This window comes from Aspergillus ibericus (genome assembly GCF_003184845.1).
Source record: "Aspergillus ibericus CBS 121593 unplaced genomic scaffold BO80scaffold_5, whole genome shotgun sequence".
Classification (NCBI taxonomy): domain Eukaryota; kingdom Fungi; phylum Ascomycota; class Eurotiomycetes; order Eurotiales; family Aspergillaceae; genus Aspergillus; species Aspergillus ibericus.
Genome location: NW_020292103.1, coordinates 724,246 through 746,911, shown reverse-complemented (window position 1 = coordinate 746,911; position 22,666 = coordinate 724,246). Strand labels below are relative to the sequence as shown.

The following is a 22,666-nucleotide window of genomic DNA, read 5'->3' as shown; positions in this document are numbered from 1 at the left end:
ACCTCGAAGGTCAAGAAAATGGGGAGGACATCGCGAGATGAAAGACAAGTAGAATGATTTCCTACAGGATAAGGAGAAGGCGATTATGCGGGGGACTTGAGTGAGTCGATCTGCGTGCGGAGCCGGAATACAATACGCCCATTTACGCATATCCAATCCGCCGTAGACGATCAACTCCTGCCTCTGGAACAGGCTAGGCAGTCGGTGCCTCTTTACATATCACTACTTTTCAGTTCTGGAGGTATGAAGACATCTTTTATTTATTATAAAATATTTCTACCACTGGACATTCGTGGAGCCTGATATAAAGTACAAAGATTGTATAAATAATGAACAATCTGATCAGTATTTCCCCCCTACTTAAACCGCATTCATAATAGTAAGAACAGTACACAAATTTTCGAGATACTGTAATCGACTAATCGTATCAAATCATGATGGAAAAAAAAAAAAAAAAAGAAATTCAATAAAAATCCTAATATCCAATATATCTAGATATAAACTTCCAAAGTAACATCTACCACTCTGGCGGAGATATATGAATCTGGAAATGATGTCTTTTCTATAGTAATTGGTACTATAACGGACGGTGTGAAGAATCCGATCGATCTCACATTCACCTCAGCTTATAGACTCAGAACGCGCATCTCTTATAGGCAGATGGCAGATGGCTGGTGGTTAAAGTCTGGAGGATTCACTGCCTGAAGCGCACCAGGCGGGATCCTGACAGGTGGCCGGTCCAGATAGGAACTATCTATCTACTACGTTAGTTAACTACTATCTACAGTAGTAGCTGTTTCACCCGATCTCCACATCCCTAGATAGGGCCTCCCTAAGGGTATCTAGGTACGGAGTAGACAGCGTGGTACCAGAATGTTCGTACCAGTCTTTCAATCGTCCAAGTAATGAAATGTAACGGTACGTATGTAAATTACTCATGCACGATCAACCCCAGAACAACCCCAAACCCAAACCCAATCGGCAAGAAAGGAGAGAAACTCAAGAGGTGGAAGGCAGGCAGGCAGGCCGGAAGGAAGGCAGAATGAAAAGTGGAGGGAGGGGAGGGGAAGGCCCGCCTGGAGACCCGAGCTGAAAGCAGTAAAGTAATCCAGAGCGGGCCCCAGCGCTGAAGATCAGCCGCGGTCAAGCTACGGAACTAGAAACTTGGGCATTAGGCAAAGGGTACTAGGAACTAGGAGCTAAAAAAAGTCCGGTCTGTCAGCTTGCAGCCCACCTCGGTGCCCATCGTGTGGTGTGGTAAGGTGTCTGTTGAGAAATTTGACGGACTGATTGATTAGCTCCTACGTAACTCATTCATTATCTATCGGTGTATCTGGGGAGATAGAGAGGGTTTCTCTATCTATCTTCTTTACTTATCGGGTACCCCTCACGTATATCTTCTTCTTTTAGGTAGCTGTGGATTTGCTTGCGTTGGTATTCTTTCTCGTTTGTTCGAATTCTTGGGTTTGGGCGTCTGTCAGTCGGTCAATGCCAGCATGCACTCGGACGAGTCCCGCGATAGAATGTCAGTTGCTGGTGCCGGTGCCGCGCCGTGGAAGCTGGGGTTCCGGTCGTCCAAGGCGTTTGTGATTTCCGTGGTGGCGATTGCGGTGTTCACGGTGAGTTCATTGTCGCCCCTCCTGTGGTTGCTGGGATGAATTGAATTGTTGGGCTAATGGGATTGATTGTGAGCTTAGGATATCTTTATCTATGGCATGGTGAGTATCCCGCTCCACTTGGGTGTCTGTCTGGGATTCACCTAACAGTGATAGATCGTGCCCATCCTACCGATTGTGCTCAAAACACGTGTGACTGTCCCAGACGATGAACGTATGTGGTGTTTCGATCGCAATTGAGATGCGCAAATTCTGATGGCGCGCAGTTCAAAAATGGATGTCAATCATGCTTGCAGCGTTTGGTGGGGGCATATTCTTCGGGTCTCGTAAGTCGCTGGGGTTCCTGTGTGATCGGTGCGCTCGGGCTAACGGGGTATAGCGATATTCGGGTACTTTGCGGATCGAAGCACCTCGCGACAGCTTCCGTTTCTGATCGGACTGCTTGCGCTTGCTGGGACGACTATCGTTTTCTGGTTCGCGGAGACGGTCTCGTCGCTGGTCATTGCGCGCAGTCTCCAGGGACTGTCGGCGGCCGTGGTCTGGACAGTGGGTTTGGCCCTTGTTGTTGATACAGTGGGTAAGGATCAAGTGGGAGTCGCAATGGGATATGTGTCCATGGCTCTGACCGTGGGGACTGTCTTTGGTCCGTTTATTGGAGGCATTATGTGAGTTTATACCTTGTCGCATTGGACGTGGTGCTAATGGCTTAGGCTGTCGCGAGTGGGCTATCATTCGGTGTTTGTATTGGCGATTGGGTTGATTGTCCTGGATATTAGCCTTCGGCTTGTGATGATCGAACGCAAATCTGCCTCTAAATGGATTCAATCGGACGAGAGCGGCGAGACAGAAGGTCTGCTGAGTGGCGCGGAGGGAGAGCATGGCACTGGATATGCTGCTATTACGGAGAATGCCACCGATCAGACGTCTGCCCCAGTTGGCGAGCCGCTGTCCAGCGGGAGGACCACGTCCGTACCCGGAATTGTTCGCTTGATGTGCTCGGGCAAATTGATGGTCGTCCTCTTGGCAACCGTAGTGGATGCGATTATCTGGTCCTCTTTCGATACGGTATGTATTCCACATGAGCGCGCAGACTCTTTCCCGATGCTGACATCGTCAGGTGCTTCCACTGTATGTGATGAAAACATTCGGCTGGGGATCTTTCGAGATCGGCTTGTGTTTCCTGCCGCTATTTGTGCCGTCATTCCTCTCTCCATGGGTTGGTATGTATTAGCCACCCCGATGCTGGCTCTGCTAACAAGGATGCAGGCGATGCTGTTGACCGCTGGGGAGCACCGCGGATCGCTTTCCTCGGCTTCCTGCTCGATTTCCCTACGCTGCTGCTTTTCCAGCTCGTCGCACGGAACACGACTCAGGATCAGGTCCTCCTCTATGTGTTCCTCTGCTTCGCAGGAGTTGCGTCCACGCTGCAGATGGTTTCTCTGATGACGGAGGTCAGCAACGTTACGGAGCGGTACGAGAAGGAGTTCCCCGGCATCTTCGGGCAGCAGGGGGGTACTGCGCAAGCCTATGGACTGTTCAACGTAGCCTGGTCCGGCGGACAGGTCTTGGGACCGCTGGTTGCGGGTCTCCTCGTCGAACGAGCTGGTTGGACGACCATGGTGACGGTGTTGGGAGCTGTCAGTGGAGGAACGTCGGTGGTGATTGCTCTCTCGGATCGGAGGGTGCTGCCACTGCAGAAGAAAAGGTGATGACTCATGATTCACGATTCACGATGCTCAAAGCTGCAATGATGTGCATGGATGATGACGATTGACGGATCGAAGAGGTGATGGGTATTGTTATCGACAGTGATTGCCCGATAATCATGTGTTGTGTAACGTCCGAGATGATGCCTGCAAGGAGCATGCGAAGCAATATAGGGTATTCTTCAGAGGGCAGTCATTTCCATCCAGATAGGCTCAGATTGAAGATCTCCCGGGTCAGCAAGGGAGGGATCTTCATTCTATCTGCAGGGTACTCATGGCTGGGTTACCCTGACGATTGATGTAAACAGAGGGGTGAGGCAAGCATGGAGGCCTCCTGATCAGCATAGACAAGCTACTGTAACTGGATGCAAGAGTCGAGACGTTGAGGGGAAGTGAGAGCAGCAAATGACGAGTCACAGCAGCGACTAGTCGGCGGGTCTCAACGGCGCGATCCACACGTGTCGCCGCTGCCGCGGACCGTCGAGCATCCCTCGAGTCGTCGACGAGTAATAGTACCACCGGCCGGTGAGGTTGATCCAGAAGGATGGTCCCCGATCTGATATCGCATCGCCCAACGGGCACACCGGCTCCTCCAGGATGAGTTGGTGGAGGAGAAGGCTGCATTCCTGTCGTTCGTCCAGCTGGGCGGCTCCCCACCGCTTCCCGCCGCAGGGACCTTCAGCATCCCCCGTCGCCCTTCGTCCTTCTTACTCCTCCCTCCGTCCTCCTGCTGACCTGGATTCTCCCCGTCTGCTCCGGGCTCTGCTTCGTTGGGCTGGCTACAGGCGGATCTTTGCTTCCAACCTCCTTCCCTTGCCTCCGCTGCACGCCTGCAGAACCGTTCCTTGATCTGCCCGTCTACTTCGGCCTCCTATTTATTCACCTCCGCCCGCGTTCTGCGACACTGGTCCGGCATCCTTTCATTTCATTCCCGCAGGCCAGTTTCACGTCTGGGTCGCTGACGTTGCCTCCATTGTTGCCCGTCACATTCCAGTCAAATCCAACTTGACCTCATGCGACCCAAACCATGTCGACCACCACAACCACCACCGCTCTAACGTCCACCACCCTCATCGGGACGCTGCCTGCCATGGCAAGCGCCGCCACCCTGGTCTCAGGGAAAACTTGTCCCACGTGCGGACAGGACGGCTTTTCTGCTCCCGGCCAATCAGCAGATGATTCCCGCCGCCGAGTCAAGGACCTTGAAGGCGAAGTGAACGCCCTAAACGTTCAAGCTACACAAATGGGTAGGATTGAATCCACCATTTACACCTACTCTAGCCTCGACTAACGGAGATTACTCACCTACAGCCGAGAAACTGGCCGCATATGAAGAAGAGATCCGAAGACTGCGATCGCAGCCAAGTTCTCGAAATGATTCCTCGGTATCGTTTACCTCGTCGACGCAAGACCGGTCCCTATCGCCCACCCAGCTTCAGACATCTCCGAAATCGCAACCTGGGCGACTTTCTACGCTTGCCTCTTTCCTTCCGTCTCGTCGACCCAGCGCTACGAGCGCGAGCAGCACTACGCAGGCTCAACCGCTCGCCTCGCCTCCGCCCCCGCCCCCACCCCCGCAGAATACCAGCCACGAAGAGACAGTGGAGTTGCAGAATGCGCTGAGTCGGGAACAAACGTTGCGCAAGGCCGCGGAGAGCCAGTTGTCGCAGGCGAGCACGGAATTGGAGGAGCTGACTGCGCAGCTGTTCAGCCAGGCGAACGAAATGGTGGCACAGGAGCGCAAGGCACGTGCGAGATTGGAAGAACGGGTAGCGGTGTTGGAGCGTCGAGATGTCGAAAAGCGGACTCGACTGGAGCGATTGGAGAAAGCGATGGAGAGAGTGGAGCGGATTCGCGCGATGGTTGGGTAGGCCGCATACATGATGTTTGTGTTGGTTTGGTTTCGGTTCCCTCCGGTTTTTGTCTTATACCCATACCGCACATACCCTGGTGTTTTGGCGACGGCATATTCCTTGGTTTTGTTTCTTCGAGTTTGATCCATGAGAGATGCAGGCTTGACGGCTGAATGGGACAATGCTCAGTGATGATTAGCATTTGGCGGCGTTTGGTTTTCTTTTCCTCATTCTCCTCATTTTATAATTAGTCATTTGGGGATGAGACAGGTATATATGATTCTTGACTCCATCTCATCTTACTTCCTTGACATCTACTCTAATCGACAGATTGAAGCCTGAATCACAATCCCTATCCCCTCAACCCCCAACCCACAATGACCGACAATGAACAACCCCGCCACCCCAACCGGGATGAGACTAGTGTAATTTAACCCATAGCACGGTCCCCACTCCTGCCCTTTCCGGAGTCCATTTATAGAACCCCGGGCCCTGAGCAATTCCTCTTATCCACCTATCTATTCAAACTCCTATTCTTCTCTTATTATTTTTATAACCCTATTTTATACTATTTTTATACAAGACAAAATGACCATCGGAATAGCCATCATCGGCAGCGGTACATCCATACCCAATTGCGAAATTCAATTTATCCTTGATGGTATCTGAACTAACAGTGCTTTGGTGTTGGTGATGGATAGGGAATTTCGCGAGGGAAGAACATTTGGTACGTTCCATACTCCATACCCAAATGCATCCACACATCCATCCCATACATACATACACACATACATACCTACCTACCTAGAAACCATACACAAACAAAGCAGCAGATCACTACCCACGCAAGATCAACTGAATGCTACTAATAAAGACGACTAGCCTCTCCTCCACGCCTCCGAGACCTTCGATCTCAAGGCCCTCTACTCCCGGAGTTTAAAGTCAGCAGAAACTCTCCTCGCAGAGAAGACTATCACGACTCTCGATGTGTATTCTGAGGATGCGGGGCTCGGGAAGGGATATGCGGATTTACTTGCCAGGGAGGATGTACAGGCTGTTGTTATAGCGTGAGTTATACCACTACCATACCGTTACCATATCTAGATCCTTCCATTCAATCGGATTTGAATTAAGGCGTGGTGGATTAAAGAAGTACTGAAATTGCTGAATTTCATTAACAATTAACGATGAATGAGACCAGCCTCCCGATCACAGCACAACCAACTTTCATCAAACAGGCCCTTCTGGCGGGAAAACACGTGTTAAGTGAGAAGCCCATTGCCGGGGACATGGAGTCCGCTCGGTCACTACTCTCGTTTTATCAGACGGACGTGCTGCATAAGGGAGCAGAGAGAAAGGTGTTGTGGGGCGTGGCGGAGAATTATCGGTTCCTGAGCAAGTATCGGAGAGTGGCGGAGGAGGCGAGGAAGTTGGGACCGGTGAGGGAGTTCAAGGTCTCGGTAAAGACGTTGATTAAACCGGGGTCGAAGTATCATCGTATGTTTTCTTTTCTTTTCATCGGAGCTGGCTGGATAGGAGGGTTGGAGGTATGCTGACGAAGATAGAAACGGAATGGCGACGCAACCCTGCGTATCGAGGAGGATTCGTTCTCGATGGAGGTATTCATGTCGTTGCTGGGTTGAGGCTCATCCTGGGAAAGGAGGATGCTCTGGCGGCCGTGTCGGCCATGTTGAGTTTGCAGCAGGAGCATCTGGCGCCGGTGGATACGGTGGATGCAGCGGTCAAGACCAAGTCCGGAGCTACTGGAACGGTGTATCTGTCGTATGGGGCTGCCGAGAATGAGACAGTCTTTGAGTTCAAATGCGACAAGGGGGTGGTGAGTCTCAATTTGGACCGGGTGACTGCTGATGGGGAGTCGTTCGATGTGCCCTATGAAGGCCGGGGTGTCAACTATGAATTGGCCGCGTTTGTGGAGTCGATTCGGCAGGGTGAGTTGGAAGAAGGGCTGCGGCCGGAGGAGGCCATGGCCGATTTGGAGATCATGGAAGGGATGATTGTGAGCGAGGGAGGGAGTGTGAAGTTGGAGTTGCAATGATAGATGATAGACCGGGAGGGGATAGACAAGATAGACTATTGGTGTCATAGAGGTGTATTGCTTGTTGCTGGCTAGAATATTAGGTGTTGTATCCCTTCAACATGGCGGCGGCAGTAAGTTCGTGATTGGCTATCCCGACAAGATGCACCACACTTTTTGCAGTAGTGGCAGATATCGAAGACTCCGTCATCACACTCATTGCAGTGAAAGTGATGCTCTATATCCGATACAGTCACTACAGACATCAGACGCCTTCTTACCCAGTCTCAATCACTTTACCAACTTAGAAAACTCCATCACAAACTGGAGCGTCTCCTTGGCCGGAGAGCAGGCGCACGACTTCCATATATGTCTCGACTACCAGGACTGATAGACTATATATCGAGCAACAATCGAATCATATTCGCACGTCCTGAGGCCTCAGCACCTAGAAATGGCGTTCTTCCAAATTTGTCTGTGGAATTGAGTCGGAAGAGAACTGTAGAGCAGCATTTCTGGGTCGTTCTTTAACCATTCCTGAATATCTTTTGTATCCAGCAGCCATCACCTGCACCACGTTGTCGACAGGATAGATATTCACCCTGCTGAGCAACGTAATTGACCAGCGTAAGCTAATCAATGATCTCCTATTGAGCACTATCTCGTGTTGTAGAATGACATCAATTCTATCAACGGACTCCTTGGAAAAGGCTACATGACTATTCTATTCCGGACAATGTAAGCATTGGTCTTCACATCATATCAGTAGAGTATATCTGGCCAGGCGGTTAGTAAGAGATTTGATCTACCAATATTCGTTTGTAACCTCTATTAAATATCAGTTGTTTCAGCTTGATCCAAGTGGAGTCTTGTCTAGGCACGCCGACAAGCTTCGCCTATACCCTTGCCACCAGGCTCTATTCTTTGGTACTTGTGTATTTCTTTTTATAGTTCATTCAGAGAAAGACGAAAATCATGCGAAGCATCGTTCAAGTGTTCCCACAGCTGATCATTGGGCCTACTTCAAGATAAATAACGTCGATGTGTCGAAGACATGATCGGAGAAGGTCGTTGGCTTGGTACTTTGTGAGCCTGTGATGACCGGCATGGTTTGAATACAGATGCATTTGCAGTGGACTTGAACTAGGAGGGTATATCGACAAAGCATTTCCTGTATGTATTGCGAGTTACAATAGGGCAAGTCATCAACACCATAGACGAAGCTCATGTTTGTGATGCAGACACATTCAGGGAAAGCAAGCCAGAAATTAGATACAGAAGCATCGTGGAAGTGGCATGGTGATGCATAGTCATCCTACAGAAGACAAGAACGTGTCTCAACACCAGACTAAGCCAGAGATACTACAAGTATAAGCATCAAATAGTCAGAGAAGCAGCTGCAGTTGCGGAGACACTATACCCCATCCAGCCAAGCACAAATTATCCGCGACACTAAGAATGCTGAGTCAGCTGTGGCAACACAAACCCGGGTGGAACAGGGCTAGCGGGGCGAGCCCTAACGCACCGAGAGCAGTTAGACTCGCTAAGCGAGCCACTAGCTCGACTCTCTCGGGCGGCCAAACCTGAGCGCGAATTTTCGAGATCGATTTCGACCCGTACGACAACTCCCAGCGCCAGCCCGCGAGACGACGACAAGGTATGTGATATTGCTGCTGCTGCGTGGTGATCTGTTGCATGCTAATTGAGATCAGATGGTCCTCGCAAAGAAGCACGTCCCCATCGTCAAGAAGCGTATGTCCTTTCTTTTCTCCCTGCACTCCTAGCCCAGTCCAGCCAGAAGTCGATCCGTTCGGTTTGTCGGTCGTCCAGCAAGCATGAGGGTTATACCGGTGCGGAGGAACGAGAGTCGGATCATTGAAGCGAGCGATTTTTCTTTTTTTCGAAGCGCGAGAATGAAGAGAGCAAGCGAACATCATCATCATCGGCGAAAGAATTCATCACTACGACGGGAAATGACAATCTGAACGACATCACACCCACAACGATTGACGACCGTGCTTGCTGGACTACGGACACCGGCCGGATTGAACTGAACCAAATCAAACCAGACAAGACTACGTAACGAGGTCGATCGCCGACTAACATCACTCAGGCACCAAGCGTTTCTGGCGCCACCAGTCCGACCGCTTCAAGTGCGTGCCGGAGTCATGGCGCAAGCCCAAGGGTATCGACAACCGCGTCCGTAGACGCTTCAAGGGCAACATTCCCATGCCCTCCATCGGCTACGGATCCAACAAGAAGACCAAGCACATGATGCCCTCCGGCCACAAGGCTTTCCTCGTCCACAACCCCAAGGACGTTGAGCTTCTGTTGATGCACAACCGCACCTACGCCGCTGAGTATGCCCTCCCCCATCCTTCCCTCTCACAATCAATGCCAGAAAGAAAATATATTAATAAAGATAATAGGATTGCCAGCGCCGTCTCCTCCCGCAAGCGCGTCGACATCATCGCCAAGGCCAAGGCTCTCGGCGTCAAGGTCACCAACCCCAAGGGCCGCGTCACCACCGAGGCTTAAATGGATATGGAATGAATGTAAAGAAAGCCCAGAAATTTCATCATTTTCATTTTCTATTTTAAAATTTCTTCTCTCAATCATCTTCATTGATTACACAAATGGGATCTGAGCTCGGGGCTATCTATTATTTATAAAGAATGCCCGTCCATTACCTCATTTCACACCTTCTTGCCTATGTGAGGTGGGGTGGGGTGGGGTGAGGTGGTGGTGGGTTAACTTGGGGACTTGCGGAGCCTTGATTTCATCACTCTTCTCGCGCTCTGTGGGAATCTACTTGACGATGACGTATGTGCTGGATTGCTAAACGTATGATGGATGTCTGCGTTTGTGGTCGTGGCTGGTGCTGCCAGTCTGGGAATAAAAATTCAAATATCTTATGAAGACTTTTCTGTTTCCTCTTCAAGGTGTGTTGGGTGTTTGTGTAGGTTTGTAGTATGGTGGATGGTAGGTATCGTTGGTATCTTAGAGAGTTGTATACGCTACGCTGGAATGACTGGTAGATGTAACTGTCTATCATGGTATCAAGCAGATGGCTAATCCATCTCACGAGTCTAATACATAGTAGATCTAATGGTAACGCCAATCATGCACCATCATCCAACCTAAACTGCTGCCGCAGCAGCAGCAGCAGCAGCATCGGCCTTTCTACCGGAGGAGATGTCAACCAGGCCAACACCCTGCACGAGGGCAGGGATATTCGGCTCAGAACCATCCCCCAGGTCGGGCACAACGCCATGTCCGATGATGATCTCGTCTTCCTCCGGGCCAAATATCCAGTCGGGCATCTGGCGCGGACCCTCCACGCCGTCCGGCGGCAAGGCCCAGCTGGGCATTGCGCTGGTGTACTTCCAGCCGTCCTCCTTGTCGGAATACGCCGCAGCGTGGAGGAAGATACCCAGGTCCTCGGGCCGAGGATCCGTGTAGAGTTCTGTGTCGCAAATCGAGCATCTCTCGCCAGACAGCATTTCACCCTTGCGCTTATGGTATCTCTCCACGGCGGCTTCGTGTTCGCGCGACATGATCTGCTCCACAACAGAGCTGTCCGTGCCGGGTGGGACCAACGGCGCCGCAGTGAGGTGTGTCCGGTAGCTCACCGTGTCGGGGACTTCCGTCTTGCCGATATTACATAGTCGATCAATAAGCTCTCCGTCGCGCTCGTCGGTCGTCTCGTTCTTGCCAAGATCAGGTCCAAAGACCTTGCGATTGGAGTAGATCGGATCGTTGGATATAGGGTGGCCGAGGAACTGGAGGTGCACGCGGATCTGATGTGTCCGTCCAGTCAAGGGCAGGCAATGTACGATACTGTATCCTTCGTTTTCGTTGGACCAGACCGGGGGCGGCGTCGCCGGCCGTCCGTCCACACCAACAGGCTGAGGCTCGGGGGCTTGAGGAGGGATGTACGCCAGACGACGGAACTTGGTCTTTGCTTCCTTTCCGGTCGCGCGAACGCGGTTGAGGCCTACCTTCGGGCTGACGGACATGATGGGCTGGTCGCAGACGATGACTCCGTCGGGAAACTTTCCCTTGACGCGCGCTACATACTCCTTCTGGAGGGTGCGGGCCTTGAGCTTGTTGGTCATGTTCTCCGCCGCCTTGGGTGTCTTTCCAAGGAACATGACTCCGGAGGTGAGTCGGTCCAGACGGTTGCAGGGTCGGGGAATCCATTCGGAACCGCGATGCGAGCGCATGATCTCGAGCACGGAGTTGTAGTGGTATCGACCAGCGGAGTGGACGGGCACGCCAGCAGGCTTATCAATGACGATCAAGTCCTCATCCTCGTGGATGATCCCGATATCCTTCCCGGTAACGGGGGGTTCGTGGCGATGCAGGGTATGCGAAATAATCTCGCCGTTTTTGACGACGGTATCGGGGCCGGCTGGCTTGCCGTTGACGGTGACGAGGCCATCTGCGAGTGCTTTTCTCTGCAAGCACAAAGAGACACATGTTAGCATCCGACTTTCTTCAACAGCCCAGTAAATGAGGGATCATACGTAGTACTCGGCCGGACGATCGCGGAATTCCGAGAGGAAGATGTCGACCAATTCTCGGCCCCTCCAGCGCTCCTTGCAAAAGGTGTTATAGGTGTAGTGGTATGGCTTGACGCGACGCAGACCACCTTCGAAGTAGTAGGGAGCCGGCCATGGGTCACAAGGTGTGATGGCCACCTTGGGCGGTTCCTGGACCGGGTCCGGAGGGGGCACTTGCAGCGTCGTGTCGACGGGGACCAGAGACATGATGGGTGGGGGAATTCGGCCGCGTCGTATCAGGTACGCGGTGATGCGGGCAGAGGGAGCCAGGGGGGAGAGAGGGGGGAAGAAGCAGGCAGGAGAATGAGTAGGAGGGGAAAGGGGGAGAGATGGAGAGGGGCTGGACTGGACTGGACTGGTTCCTGACTTGGTCCCGCGGCGGCGAAAGAAAAGAAAAATTTGGCGTTGCGGGGAAGTTTCCCCGTCGATGATCGATCCAGGCGATCCCGCAATCAACTGGAACCCATAATAACCTCCAGTGACCAGACTATTGTATGCTTATCACTGGAACTACTACTATGCAAGCTCATATCGATCACCCAAGATAGGTCAATATCCCTGCTAGCGCCGACTCACATGTATCTACTCATGCCCCTCCTTGCCAACTCCCCTCTGCATAGTGCCACGGTCCCTTGAACCGTGCTTCGCATTGGTATCAACCCAGGCTATTGCCGTAAGCTCCTTTAGCATCGCAGAGCGCAGAGACGGCATTCAGCGATATAAAACCGGCACAGTTGCTCGCTTGATCTCCGAGGTTATAGTCCACAGCAGATTGCAACCTTGGCAGAAACGAATCTAGTAAGCTGCGTCCCATTTCTGGTCCTCGTTGCATGTGTGTTGAAGATGAGGATTCCGGTCCTTCTTAGCAAATCCAGGAAAAAGGACATCCTTCTTGACCAAGGTAAGATCATCAGACTTGTAACGGTGTCTTGAATTGCATGGTCTGAGTATCACATCAGGCAAGTCCTGTTCCAGAGAAATGACTCATGCAAATAAGCAAACGAGAGTCAGAAAGGAAAGAAGAAGAAAATTAATAACCATATTAGTGGCACAAGAAGCACTACACAGGAATCGGCGCGTAGTAACCAAACCTGTCCTGCGGGTCATATTTCGCCTTCAACTCCTTCAGCCTCTTCAGTCTCCATGGCTCAAAGCCATACAGGTTCTGAAGGGACTCCGTCCCAGCTGCATAGTTCACGTATGCATGCAGCTCAGTAGATCCGCTGCCTTCAAGAAGTACCTGTCTCAATTTGTTGCCAATCCGAACGGCTTGGGCATCCAGCTCCGGGCGTGGTGCATTCACCATAGCAACAGTGACGAGTTGATTGTCTCCTCGATGCGGAAACGCCGTAGCATTGTCCGGCACAGCTTTGACGCCATACATTGAGTACCCCTCGAACAAGACTTGGGACACATTGAACGGAGAGTCCGGCCCGATAACTTGGGAGAAAGTGTCCATAAGAGCCTGCTGCGCGGTGGCATTGTAAGAGACAAGCCCAATTGGGAAGCGGATTTTGGAGGTATCTGCGACATTGCAAGCTATAGAATTAAAGTTCACACCAGTCCATTTGGGGATATCCTTGTACGTTCCTGAGCCGGACCCGACAGACATAGGACCAAGCTTTCGGAACGGGCTGGTAAAATTGGGGGCGACGGCAGAGACGCTCTCTTGGAGAAGGTCGACCTGCAGGATTGGCTGCAGACGTTGGTCAGCGGAAGGACAAACCATACCCCAGACGAATGGCGTTACTTACATTCTTGGGGTCTACACTTGGATTGCGATAAATGACATCCCGATTGAACATGCCAGGAGGTTGGTGCTGAGCAAGCCAATTGATGGTCTCAAAGACGGCTTCGACTTTGTCGTAACTGAAAACATAAGTCTCATAAGACCACAAGCCACCATCAGGCACATCGTAGACTTTGGAAGTTATAGACGTCACAATCCCAAAATTATGTCCGGCACCTTGCATAGCCCACCATAGGTCAGAGTTCGGACCCGAAGAAGATACCTCGCGAATGGCTCCGTCGGCAGTCACCATGCGCATTGAGACAAATTGGTCAGAGGCAATGCCATACTTTCCCTGAAGGACACCGTGGCCCCCTCCCAGAGCTGGGCCTAGGAAGCCTGTGCATTCGCAAATTCCCGACACTATTCAAACCAGTCAATGGTGTATACAAGATGCTTCGACCGCAACACCATACCCGTCTGCTTGCCAGCTGCCCACAGTGCCTCGATAACCTCGCCAGATCTTTTGCCACCACCAAAGGTAGCTGTTTTTCCATCCTCTGAGATGACAGTAGAGTTGAGCTTGCGCATCCTAATCTCGATGCCATTGAATTTTCCAAGGCAGGCTATGGTACCGTGGCTACCGGTCACTGCGAGGAAGGGGATGTTGTTCTTGTTGGCAAACTTGACCTACATTATTGTTAGGTAGGCAGCAATTTAAGATGCAAGGACAGGACGTCTGGTCTTACTGTTGTTGCAATATCTTCCTCTGTTCCCACCTCGACGACGGCTGTGAAATGGGGAGGGTCGAAAAGAGACCATCTCTGGGTGGCCTGCACGAAGCCTGCATTATGTGGTAGGATGATTTGCGCACCGTTGGAAAGCTGCGGCCCTAGTGTAGTGGTAATGTTCTCCCGACGAAATGCAATAGCGTTGGTGAGCCTATCCGTCAAGAAGACAGCAAGGAAGACACCTGTGATCCAGACTTTCCAAGTAGACATGGCTCCCATATCACCTGGTAACTCTCAATTGACGGAGAGTCAAGGCACCTTGGTTCCACAGTAATCAGGCTATATATATCGCAGGTTTTGGTGTGGCCCAGAATGTCAGGCTCCTGCACCCATCATATGGTACCTTTGTAGCACAACTGCATTGCGCCCCATTTATCGCAATATGAACCGGAAGAACACGCGATACGTGCATCAAAGTCAATAATGGTGCCTGTTGAATGCCAAGGCTCGTATGACCGTCAAACAAGGAGTATACTTTGATAGGGCAACAGCACCCCCATGTCTCAGCTCGAACTGAAACTTATCCCATGTTTCTTACCAGTCATGACCTTCATGCCCCAGTCAATTCTAGTATCTATAATGGGCAAGAGCAACCATCGTCACCTAATGTCACAGAACAGCGTCGACCTGAGCGATCAAGTTCCGTTACTCAACTTCTAAGCATCTCTGCTGCACACGTCAGCGAGGTTGACCAGCGATTGGATCTAAAGTACAGATATCGCTTACCAAGAACAGCCACCAAATGAAGCAGTACTTCTGGGATGTTACAGAGCTTTCTCAAAGACAAAGGAAGAAAGTGTAATTGCCAAATCCACTGCTTGAGTGCTGCAGGGGACTGAGCACAAACGGAGGTTCTTCCTTGTTTTTTCTGTCATACACACTTGTACACCGAATCCATCAGGTCCACCAGAAGCTTTGTATTCTCAAAAGTGGGTCAAGCATATCCGAAATCCGACCCAAGAAACCTTAAGAGATGTGACAACTGAAAGAGAGTGAGATCCTTTGCCGTCTTGGTACGACATGCCACTAATCCCAAAACAGCAACGTGGATGAGAAACCCCCTTCGACACCTGATCCCCAGGGTGTCTAACCCCGACCGTGCCGATCGCTACCTGAAGCGGAAACATACCGCGAGCAATTGAACCTCGGCAATTCCCTATCCGAGGAATCTCCTCCCTATCGTGAGTCGCGATACTCCGTACTCATACTACCATCCCAATCCCCTCAATACCCATTCATATCACCTCCAAATCTCCAAACCTTCCAAAGCTTACCTAGAAAACTAATACAAACAATGGCTCCCACCGAAATAGCCCTCAAAAAGCGCCGCAAGCGCAACGACTACATCTTCCACCAAGTCCACCGAACAAGATGGTCCGTCCCTCCACACCCACCCGCCCATCCCCAAACACTAACCCCCCAACCCAGGTTCGACAACGACATGTACGCCCACCTTAACAACACCGTCTACGCCATGCTCTTCGACAGCATCATAAACACCTACCTAATCACCCACTGCGGAATGGACCCCTTCAGCATCAACAACAAAGAACCCACACCCACCTCCACCACCTCCCCATCCCCATCCCCAACGCAACCCAAACCCTCCCAAGTCGGAATAATGGTCTCCTCATACTGCGACTACTTCGCCTCCGTCTCCTTCCCAGACGTACTAGATCTCGGCCTCCGCGTCACCAAACTGGGCTCGTCGAGCGTGACCTACGAAGTGGGGGTGTTTAAGCAAGGGGAGGAAGATGTGAAGGTGGTGGGTGGATACACGCATGTGTTTGTGGCACGGGAGACCATGAGACCGACCAAGGAGGGGATGGAGGATGGGTTGAGGAGGAGTTTGGAGAAGTTGGTGGTGGGTGGTGATAAGGGTGGGGAGAGTGCGAAGTTGTAGGTGGTTGTCGCTAACAGCTACTGATCTACAATTGGCTCTTGGTGTGATTGATGATGATGATGGTGTTGATTAGTGATGCCTGTTCCTGGTGAATGGGCTATAGATATGTAGACATTTTTCTCTCTAAATTTTCTAAACATGGATGATATGACTACTTGTCCTAGTGACATTTGGTGTAGGGTTCTGCTGCGCATATGCATGAGTGGCAATAGAGGTAGACAGTAGATACTAGATCTCCGAACAAAGTTCTAGTAAGGGATCACTCATGTAAGAGAACCATCCGGGTAGTATCATAAGACGAGCTGCAGTATCAAACAGATGCCTGCCGATATGATACGTCTCATGCAGCTGTCATGTCGATCCCTCCCCTCACTGCTCGATCCGGACTTACATGCACTAAACTTTCCCACAATGTCTACCAAGTATCATTTCTTAAATTCGAGCTTCGAATGATCTGTGACAAATACTGACGCCCAAATTAGGGTAAAAATAGACAATCCTTTCATTCCATGGTATTGTTCGCCGAAAAAGCAACCACCCGAAAGATAAGCGTACAGATAGATAAGTACAACGGACAGGAAGAAAAACAAGTATCGCTAAAACCTGATAAAATCGCTTGATCGCAAAGTCTATCCGGTTTTCTATGACCTCGACCCAAACGCCGTCGTCGCTGTGTAAACAAGGTCACTGCAGAAAAGCAGATTCATCCCAGCATTACAGGCTCATATGCGAATATCATCATGAAAATGCAAAGACAAAGAAAGGAAGAGAAATAAATGAAGCGACAAGGGCACCACGCTGAAACGCTAGCCCACATAGCAATCGCACAGTAGCAGTCGTATTCGCTCGTGGACAGCCAACGCATGTTCTGTAGAGGCCAGCTACAGAAAAGCATCGTAGAGTCGGACGTGCGCATGTCGACAGCGAAAAGAAATTTTTGGTTCATGCAGGATCAAGTCGACTTGTTCGGGAGGACGCTCGCCCGGGAGACATTCGAGCTCTCGGGGAACAACACCCGGCGCATGGTGTTCGCTTCCGCATCATAGTGCCATTTCTGGTAGGGACCGGCAATGAATTTGCCCTTAGCATCCCATCCGGCAACCCAGGTGAATCCGTCGTCAAGGAGGAAGAACATGAACTCTTCCGGCTTGGCCCCCTCGGTGGTTTCCACCGAGTGCCAGCGACAACGATCCTCCATTTCGTGTTCAAAGATGTACCGGTGGAGGATCCGGCAGTAGACAAGCGGAACAGGCACCTTTTCGTCGGTGTCATTGCCGTCCTTGTAGATGAGATGCCATCCTCGACCCGGGATGTACTTGTAGATGCCAGGAACTGGACTATCCCAATGTTCCTCTTTGTGGATCGATCCTTGGATGCGTTCCCCACGCTGGAACCAGTAGGTGGGACAGAACACCTTGCGCAGACAGAGAAAGAGGTTGGGAGCCATGGTAACGAAGAGTGATGGAAGACTTTTAGGATGACACAATGTCGTGAGAGATTTCGGAAACTTCCGAGGTGAAGAAAGAAGATCAGAGACGCTCGCTTGCTGATGGAACAGATATCAAGAAAAAGAGAAGTTGCGAAGAGCAACGGCTGGTTATAAGTCGACGTGCATTTTGAACAAACAAGCAGTAGAACCTGAGAGTGAAAAGAGGAAGGAGAGGAAGATGTCAGGCAACAATCAATAATCGCCGATTGTGCCCCCAAGTGCCTCGAAAGAGGAGTTGGATTCGTCGAGACTGCCTCCGATGGTACTGCGTGGTGGTCAGGGGGAAGGCAAGAGCGAGATGCACGACACGCTGTAACGATGCGGTGTGTGCCAATGTATATGTAGACGTGCCTGGCGACAGTCTAGGCCCTGGCCCCAAGAGAACAAAGGTTTGGGTTTGTTTTTCTTCGCGAAGCCAAAAGGAAGAAGAATCTGGACTGAGGCGGGTTTTAATTATTGGAATTGGGACTGATCGACAGGTCAAGGAGACAAGGAAGCTGGAGAGAGGGGCCGGAAGACGCCTAAAGGACCAGGGTGCAGCGAGACCGACGGAACGACGCAGACAGCTCTTGCTTTCAAATGGCTTTTTAGAACCGCATGGTGGCAGGCTGGCTTCTGAGTGGACGAGAGACGGTCAGGGCATGCCAGTCAGAAGCGACGTATCTGGGAAGGAAAAAGGAAAATGGCGGCCACAGGATTGGGTTAAAAAGAGGCAGGAATCAGAAACATCAGGCGGTCTGAGGTCAGACCGTCGACCCCAAAGAGGACAGGATGGAAAAGTGGGTGGGTGGAAAAGTGGAAAGAAATGGAAAAATTTTCTTGATGTCACGGGCTAGACCACACACAGAAGGCGCCCGTCATCCCAAACGGTAGCGTGGGCAACTGGGCCTGTCCGGGGCCTCTGGTTCGAGCATCGCGGTTCCAATGCTAATCTTGCCCTGCAACAGGAAACCTTGACGCGGGAAACCCGAGCCCCACGGGATCCACCCTCGGGCGATATTTTAGCTTTCTTCCTGCTGCCTGTGGCCGTCGCCCCCCGTCACGGTTTTGATATTCCGATCCACCCAGACGGAGGAGTGCCCCAGAAGCTGGAGTGGGATGATGTATCGTCCGGCCTGTTGGTGCTGGTGCTTGTAGATAGGTGGGATGTCTCGTCGGCCTTCAGCTCTCTCTCTCCATCACATCATCCTGTCGATCCGCTTTCCTAAATTACCACGGACTCCGGTGGCTGTGCTTATGGCGCGCCACTACTCCCGATGGTGACTCAATGCCTTGCTTGGTGGCCTTCATCACCACCACCCCCCTAATCATATCACCCGAGGAACCTTGTAGGGAGCCCTTCATCTCGGGGGTTCGAGACCACCATCACAAAGTAGCCTGATCTTGGCTCTCATTCCTCGGCTGGGGTCTCGATCCTCTCCCCGTTGGATTTGACTTTCTATCCCTTTCTTCGCCAGTGCTGTTGTGTTGGGTTGTGTTGTGTTGTGCTGCTGGTGTTGGTGTTGCGCACCATGTGGCTCTCATGCATCGCTAAAATAGCTGGCCGTGATCGACAGATCATGATATCACTAGTCCGATTCTCCTATCAGATATTCAGCAGATGCGCCCCCAGATGTTGCAGGCAGAAATAGTCACCACATTAGCCAGCTTGGCGGAGACAAGGCGCATTCTTGGACTCGAATCACAGAGGCCAGGTTTATCACGGCCTTGCCGTGTTGTTCATGCAGGTGGACGACCATTCCATGGCTCCTGATTCTGCAGTTAACCACTGGGCCAGGATCAAGGCGTCTAGGTTTGCTCAGGCCCCTGTGCTATCAACCGTGTTATGGCGGTGTCAGGACCGGCAGGTTTAGATTGAGAGGGGGTGGTGTGAGTGGGTGGTTGGAAAGAGGGTGAGTCAACAGAGGCTCGTGAATGGAGGTCGCACAGATCGATGGTCTTCCGCTCTTTCCCACGCACGAAAACAAGACGGAGAGGCCCAAGGAGGGGCAGGCAATCCCGTGATTGACGGATGGCCGGAGCACTTTGTTCTTGGCTTCACATTCCTTCTGAGCTTACTCCATACTCCAGAGAGCCGGCCCCCACTAGCATACTCATGGAGATGCTATCTCGTGCATACCGCTTCTACTACCTGACTAGCCAATAACGCCATACAGACCGAGTCCTGGGTCGGTGGTCTATCGTCCGAAAACGCGTGACCCGTTTCCAATGAATGAGATCATCTAGCAATCAGCCTACGAGATAGGCTATTGTGCACACAGGCCATCCTATGCAAGCAGTTGGTCGTTTGAAAAGACTGATATTGGGATGTCCTAGTAACTTCAAAATTCATCCTTCAGTGATTATGCCTCGGTTCCGGGTACCGCTGCGCCAGCCGTTGGTATTTGACTGCTTCCCGGAGGACCATTCCTTCGTTCAACTGCGTGGTCTCCTTCCGGAACAACTCTTGCCATGGGGTTTGGCTTTCCGGCATCTCGTAACCCCCGCTTGCTTCTAGCTCGTCCTTTCGCGCCTTTAATTCGTCCGCGGGGACCAGGATATCTACACATCGCTGATTGAGGTCCACCCGGAGCCGGTCTCCATCCCGCAGGAGAGCCAGGTTGCCACCCGCGGCTGCTTCAGGACTGGCATTCAGGATAGAGGGGGATCCTGAAGTTCCCGACTGCCGTCCGTCGCCGATGCATGGGAGCGACTTGACCCCCTCTCGCAGGAGCCTTCCCGGGGGGTGCATATTGACCACCTCAGCTGCGCCAGGATATCCCAGTGGACCAGCCCCGCGCATCACCAGGATACTTCGGTCATTGATCGGGGTGGAGGGGTCTTCTAACCGGTGATGGTAATCCTCTGGTCCATCAAAGACCACCACAGTCCCCTCAAATGCATTTGGATCGTCAGGATTTTCGAGGAACTTCTGTCTAAACTGCTCAGAAATGACGCAAGTTTTCATGATAGCAGATTCGAACAGACTACCTTGCAGGTGGAGGAAGCCAGCGTCTTTGAGAATCGGGTCGTCATAAGCTCTGATCGTCCGGCGATCCCAGGTATGGCTCCCACGGACGTTTTCTGCTACAGTGTGGCCATTGCACGTCACAGCATCTGCGTTCAACTTGCCCGCATCCAACAGCTCCGCCATGATAGCTGGCAGCCCTCCTGCTCGGTAATATTCTTCGCCTAATAGCTCCCCCGCAGGTTGCATGTTCAGCAAGAGAGGAATGTGGAATCCGAGACGGTCCCAGTCATCCAGAGACAGGTCCACACCAATATGCTTTGCGATCGCATTTATATGAATGGGGGCATTGGTACTGCCACCAATCGCCGTATTGACAACAATGACATTCTCGAATGCTTCCCGGGTCATGATGTCGCTTGGCTTGCGATCGGAATGCACCATCTCGACAATCCGCAACCCGGTTTCATAAGCGCATTGACCTCGTTCACGATACGGGGCAGGAATGGCAGCTGACCCCGGTAGTGCCATTCCAAGTGCTTCTGCGAGCGCATTCATGGTGGATGCTGTGCCCATCGTGTTGCAGTGTCCTACTGATGGTGCACTATTCCAGAGCGTTAGCCAGACCAGGCAAGCTTTGAAGTTTCTGACCTACCCGCGAGAAATGTAGTCGACGAATTCTTCCGTATTAATCTCTCCTGCAGCGTGCATCTCTCTACCCTTCCACACCACCATTCCCGAGCCAGCCAATTCCCCCTTCACATAGCCGTTGAGCATCGGACCAACATTGAGGCATATAGCAGGGATGTTCTGGAAACTGGTGTCAGTCGAGCAGTGGTGGGCGAGCCAGATGCAGTCATTGAACGTACAACAGTGGCAGCAGCCATCAGACATGCCGGGGTTGTCTTGTCGCACCCGGTAAGAAGGACCACGCCATCCAAGAAATACCCATGAAGGATCTCCACAAGGCTGAGATAAGACAAATTCCGATCGATGCAGGCAGTGGGCCGCCGACTAGTCTCTTGAATTGGATGTGTCGGGAACTCGAAGGCGATTCCCCCAGCTGTTCTGATACCTTCTCGAACCCTTTTCGCCAGCTCCAAGTGATGGCGATTGCACGGAGCGAGATCGGATCCGGTCTGGGCTATCCCAATGATAGGTTTGCCGGACATAAGTTCCTCCCTTGTCATGCCATAGTTCAAGTAACGCTCGATGTATAAGGCCATCATTCCCGGATCACCTTCACACTGGAACCATTTCGTGGAACGCAGCTTCCGTGCGGCTTTCGTGCTGCCTGACGAAGATTTCTTCATCGAGGCCAGCGCCTTTTCAAGCTCCACGGTTCTCTTGCGGAGAGCGAGCAGCTCTGTTTCACAGTCCTCGATATTGACCACCCCCTGGCTGCCATTCGGGCTGCAGGAGCAACCCTCGCACGAAGCTTGCGACTGGCACGGCATGATGTATAGTAGAACCTCTATCCAAACGCACGCGCTGAAAACTATCACCGGCTCTTTGGGACAGATAAATCGGTGTGGAGTGAAATACCTAAGTCGAAAGGGATGGGCCACCGTTATAAGACCCTTAAGACGCTGATGTGTACCCCGGGATTGGGGATGCCGACTCAATCGGCGGAGAGTCTCCGAGTCGGATTAGCCGCGGCCGGAGGGGACGTGAAAAGGGGTGGGAAAGAAGCAAAGAAAAAGAGAATCGGTTTCGCACCAGTCACGGTGGGAGAGCCGACAATTTAACAGCAACGCAGAAGCACTGGAAGCGTGGATGGAAAACCAGTGTTCGGGATTCAGCCTTGGATCGCGTGGCTCTCGGCTCGGGTTGGTTGGCTCAGGCCAGGAAGATGGAGCAATTGGAGGTGTACCCCACGCTATATCCATGGGGGCACCACCGGGGCCTGGAGAAGGGCATGGGGGTTCCATGATTCCATCCCATTCACCCTTCCGTCCCAACGGATTGTGGCCGGTCAAGTGTCCACCGGACCCGAAATTTGAAATCCCGTCATATCCGCGAGGTCTCAGCT

The 22,666-nt window shown here is 51.8% G+C and overlaps 9 protein-coding genes across 9 annotated transcripts; 5 read left to right on the top strand and 4 right to left on the bottom strand.

The window, feature by feature from the left end:
• Positions 1–1,523: 1,523 nt before the first annotated feature.
• Positions 1,524–3,454, top strand: BO80DRAFT_483212 (MFS transporter; the record flags this gene model as incomplete). The annotated part of the gene is made up of 8 exons (XM_025723431.1): positions 1,524–1,619; positions 1,698–1,718; positions 1,773–1,830; positions 1,883–1,942; positions 1,996–2,281; positions 2,327–2,681; positions 2,734–2,836; positions 2,883–3,454. The coding sequence occupies 8 exons, from the start codon at positions 1,524–1,526 to the stop codon at positions 3,323–3,325; spliced, it is 1,422 nt and encodes a 473-aa protein (XP_025579117.1). The 3' UTR covers positions 3,326–3,454.
• An 895-nt stretch (positions 3,455–4,349) lies between these two features.
• Positions 4,350–5,193, top strand: BO80DRAFT_441639 (uncharacterized protein; the record flags this gene model as incomplete). Its single annotated transcript, XM_025721206.1, has 2 exons — positions 4,350–4,569; positions 4,634–5,193. 2 exons carry the CDS (start codon positions 4,350–4,352, stop codon positions 5,191–5,193), a joined length of 780 nt encoding a protein of 259 aa, XP_025579116.1.
• Positions 5,194–5,697: 504 nt separating this feature from the next.
• BO80DRAFT_399299 (60S ribosomal eL32 domain-containing protein) lies at positions 5,698–10,132 on the top strand. Its single transcript, XM_025717467.1, has 9 exons — positions 5,698–5,794; positions 5,877–5,902; positions 6,058–6,242; positions 6,377–6,672; positions 6,741–7,192; positions 8,770–8,871; positions 8,923–8,962; positions 9,324–9,570; positions 9,640–10,132. The coding sequence occupies exons 1-9, from the start codon at positions 5,764–5,766 to the stop codon at positions 9,746–9,748; spliced, it is 1,488 nt and encodes a 495-aa protein (XP_025579115.1). The 5' UTR covers positions 5,698–5,763; the 3' UTR covers positions 9,749–10,132.
• On the top strand, positions 9,906–10,317 carry BO80DRAFT_208644 (uncharacterized protein). Its single transcript, XM_025714285.1, has one exon. It carries the CDS (start codon positions 10,064–10,066, stop codon positions 10,283–10,285), a length of 222 nt encoding a protein of 73 aa, XP_025579114.1. The 5' UTR covers positions 9,906–10,063; the 3' UTR covers positions 10,286–10,317.
• BO80DRAFT_399298 (pseudouridine synthase family protein) lies at positions 10,244–12,142 on the bottom strand. Its single transcript, XM_025717466.1, has 2 exons — positions 11,740–12,142; positions 10,244–11,670 (listed from the first exon to the last, which is right to left on the bottom strand). The coding sequence occupies exons 1-2, from the start codon at positions 11,980–11,982 to the stop codon at positions 10,351–10,353; spliced, it is 1,563 nt and encodes a 520-aa protein (XP_025579113.1). The 5' UTR covers positions 11,983–12,142; the 3' UTR covers positions 10,244–10,350.
• Positions 12,143–12,721: 579 nt separating this feature from the next.
• On the bottom strand, positions 12,722–14,668 carry BO80DRAFT_208649 (FAD-binding oxidoreductase). Its single transcript, XM_025714286.1, has 4 exons — positions 14,254–14,668; positions 13,981–14,194; positions 13,530–13,927; positions 12,722–13,471 (listed from the first exon to the last, which is right to left on the bottom strand). Exons 1-4 carry the CDS (start codon positions 14,512–14,514, stop codon positions 12,836–12,838), a joined length of 1,509 nt encoding a protein of 502 aa, XP_025579112.1. The 5' UTR covers positions 14,515–14,668; the 3' UTR covers positions 12,722–12,835.
• Positions 14,669–15,515: 847 nt separating this feature from the next.
• On the top strand, positions 15,516–16,338 carry BO80DRAFT_374263 (acyl-CoA thioesterase). The gene is made up of 2 exons (XM_025716589.1): positions 15,516–15,669; positions 15,724–16,338. The coding sequence occupies exons 1-2, from the start codon at positions 15,590–15,592 to the stop codon at positions 16,196–16,198; spliced, it is 555 nt and encodes a 184-aa protein (XP_025579111.1). The 5' UTR covers positions 15,516–15,589; the 3' UTR covers positions 16,199–16,338.
• Positions 16,339–16,652: 314 nt separating this feature from the next.
• BO80DRAFT_208327 (uncharacterized protein) lies at positions 16,653–17,986 on the bottom strand. The gene has a single exon (XM_025714284.1). The coding sequence runs from the start codon at positions 17,643–17,645 to the stop codon at positions 17,151–17,153; it is 495 nt and encodes a 164-aa protein (XP_025579110.1). The 5' UTR covers positions 17,646–17,986; the 3' UTR covers positions 16,653–17,150.
• Positions 17,987–19,616: 1,630 nt separating this feature from the next.
• On the bottom strand, positions 19,617–22,250 carry BO80DRAFT_208324 (IlvD/Edd family dehydratase). Its single transcript, XM_025714283.1, has 3 exons — positions 21,504–22,250; positions 21,290–21,444; positions 19,617–21,238 (listed from the first exon to the last, which is right to left on the bottom strand). Exons 1-3 carry the CDS (start codon positions 22,089–22,091, stop codon positions 20,023–20,025), a joined length of 1,959 nt encoding a protein of 652 aa, XP_025579109.1. The 5' UTR covers positions 22,092–22,250; the 3' UTR covers positions 19,617–20,022.
• Between the last annotated feature and the right edge of the window lie 416 nt (positions 22,251–22,666).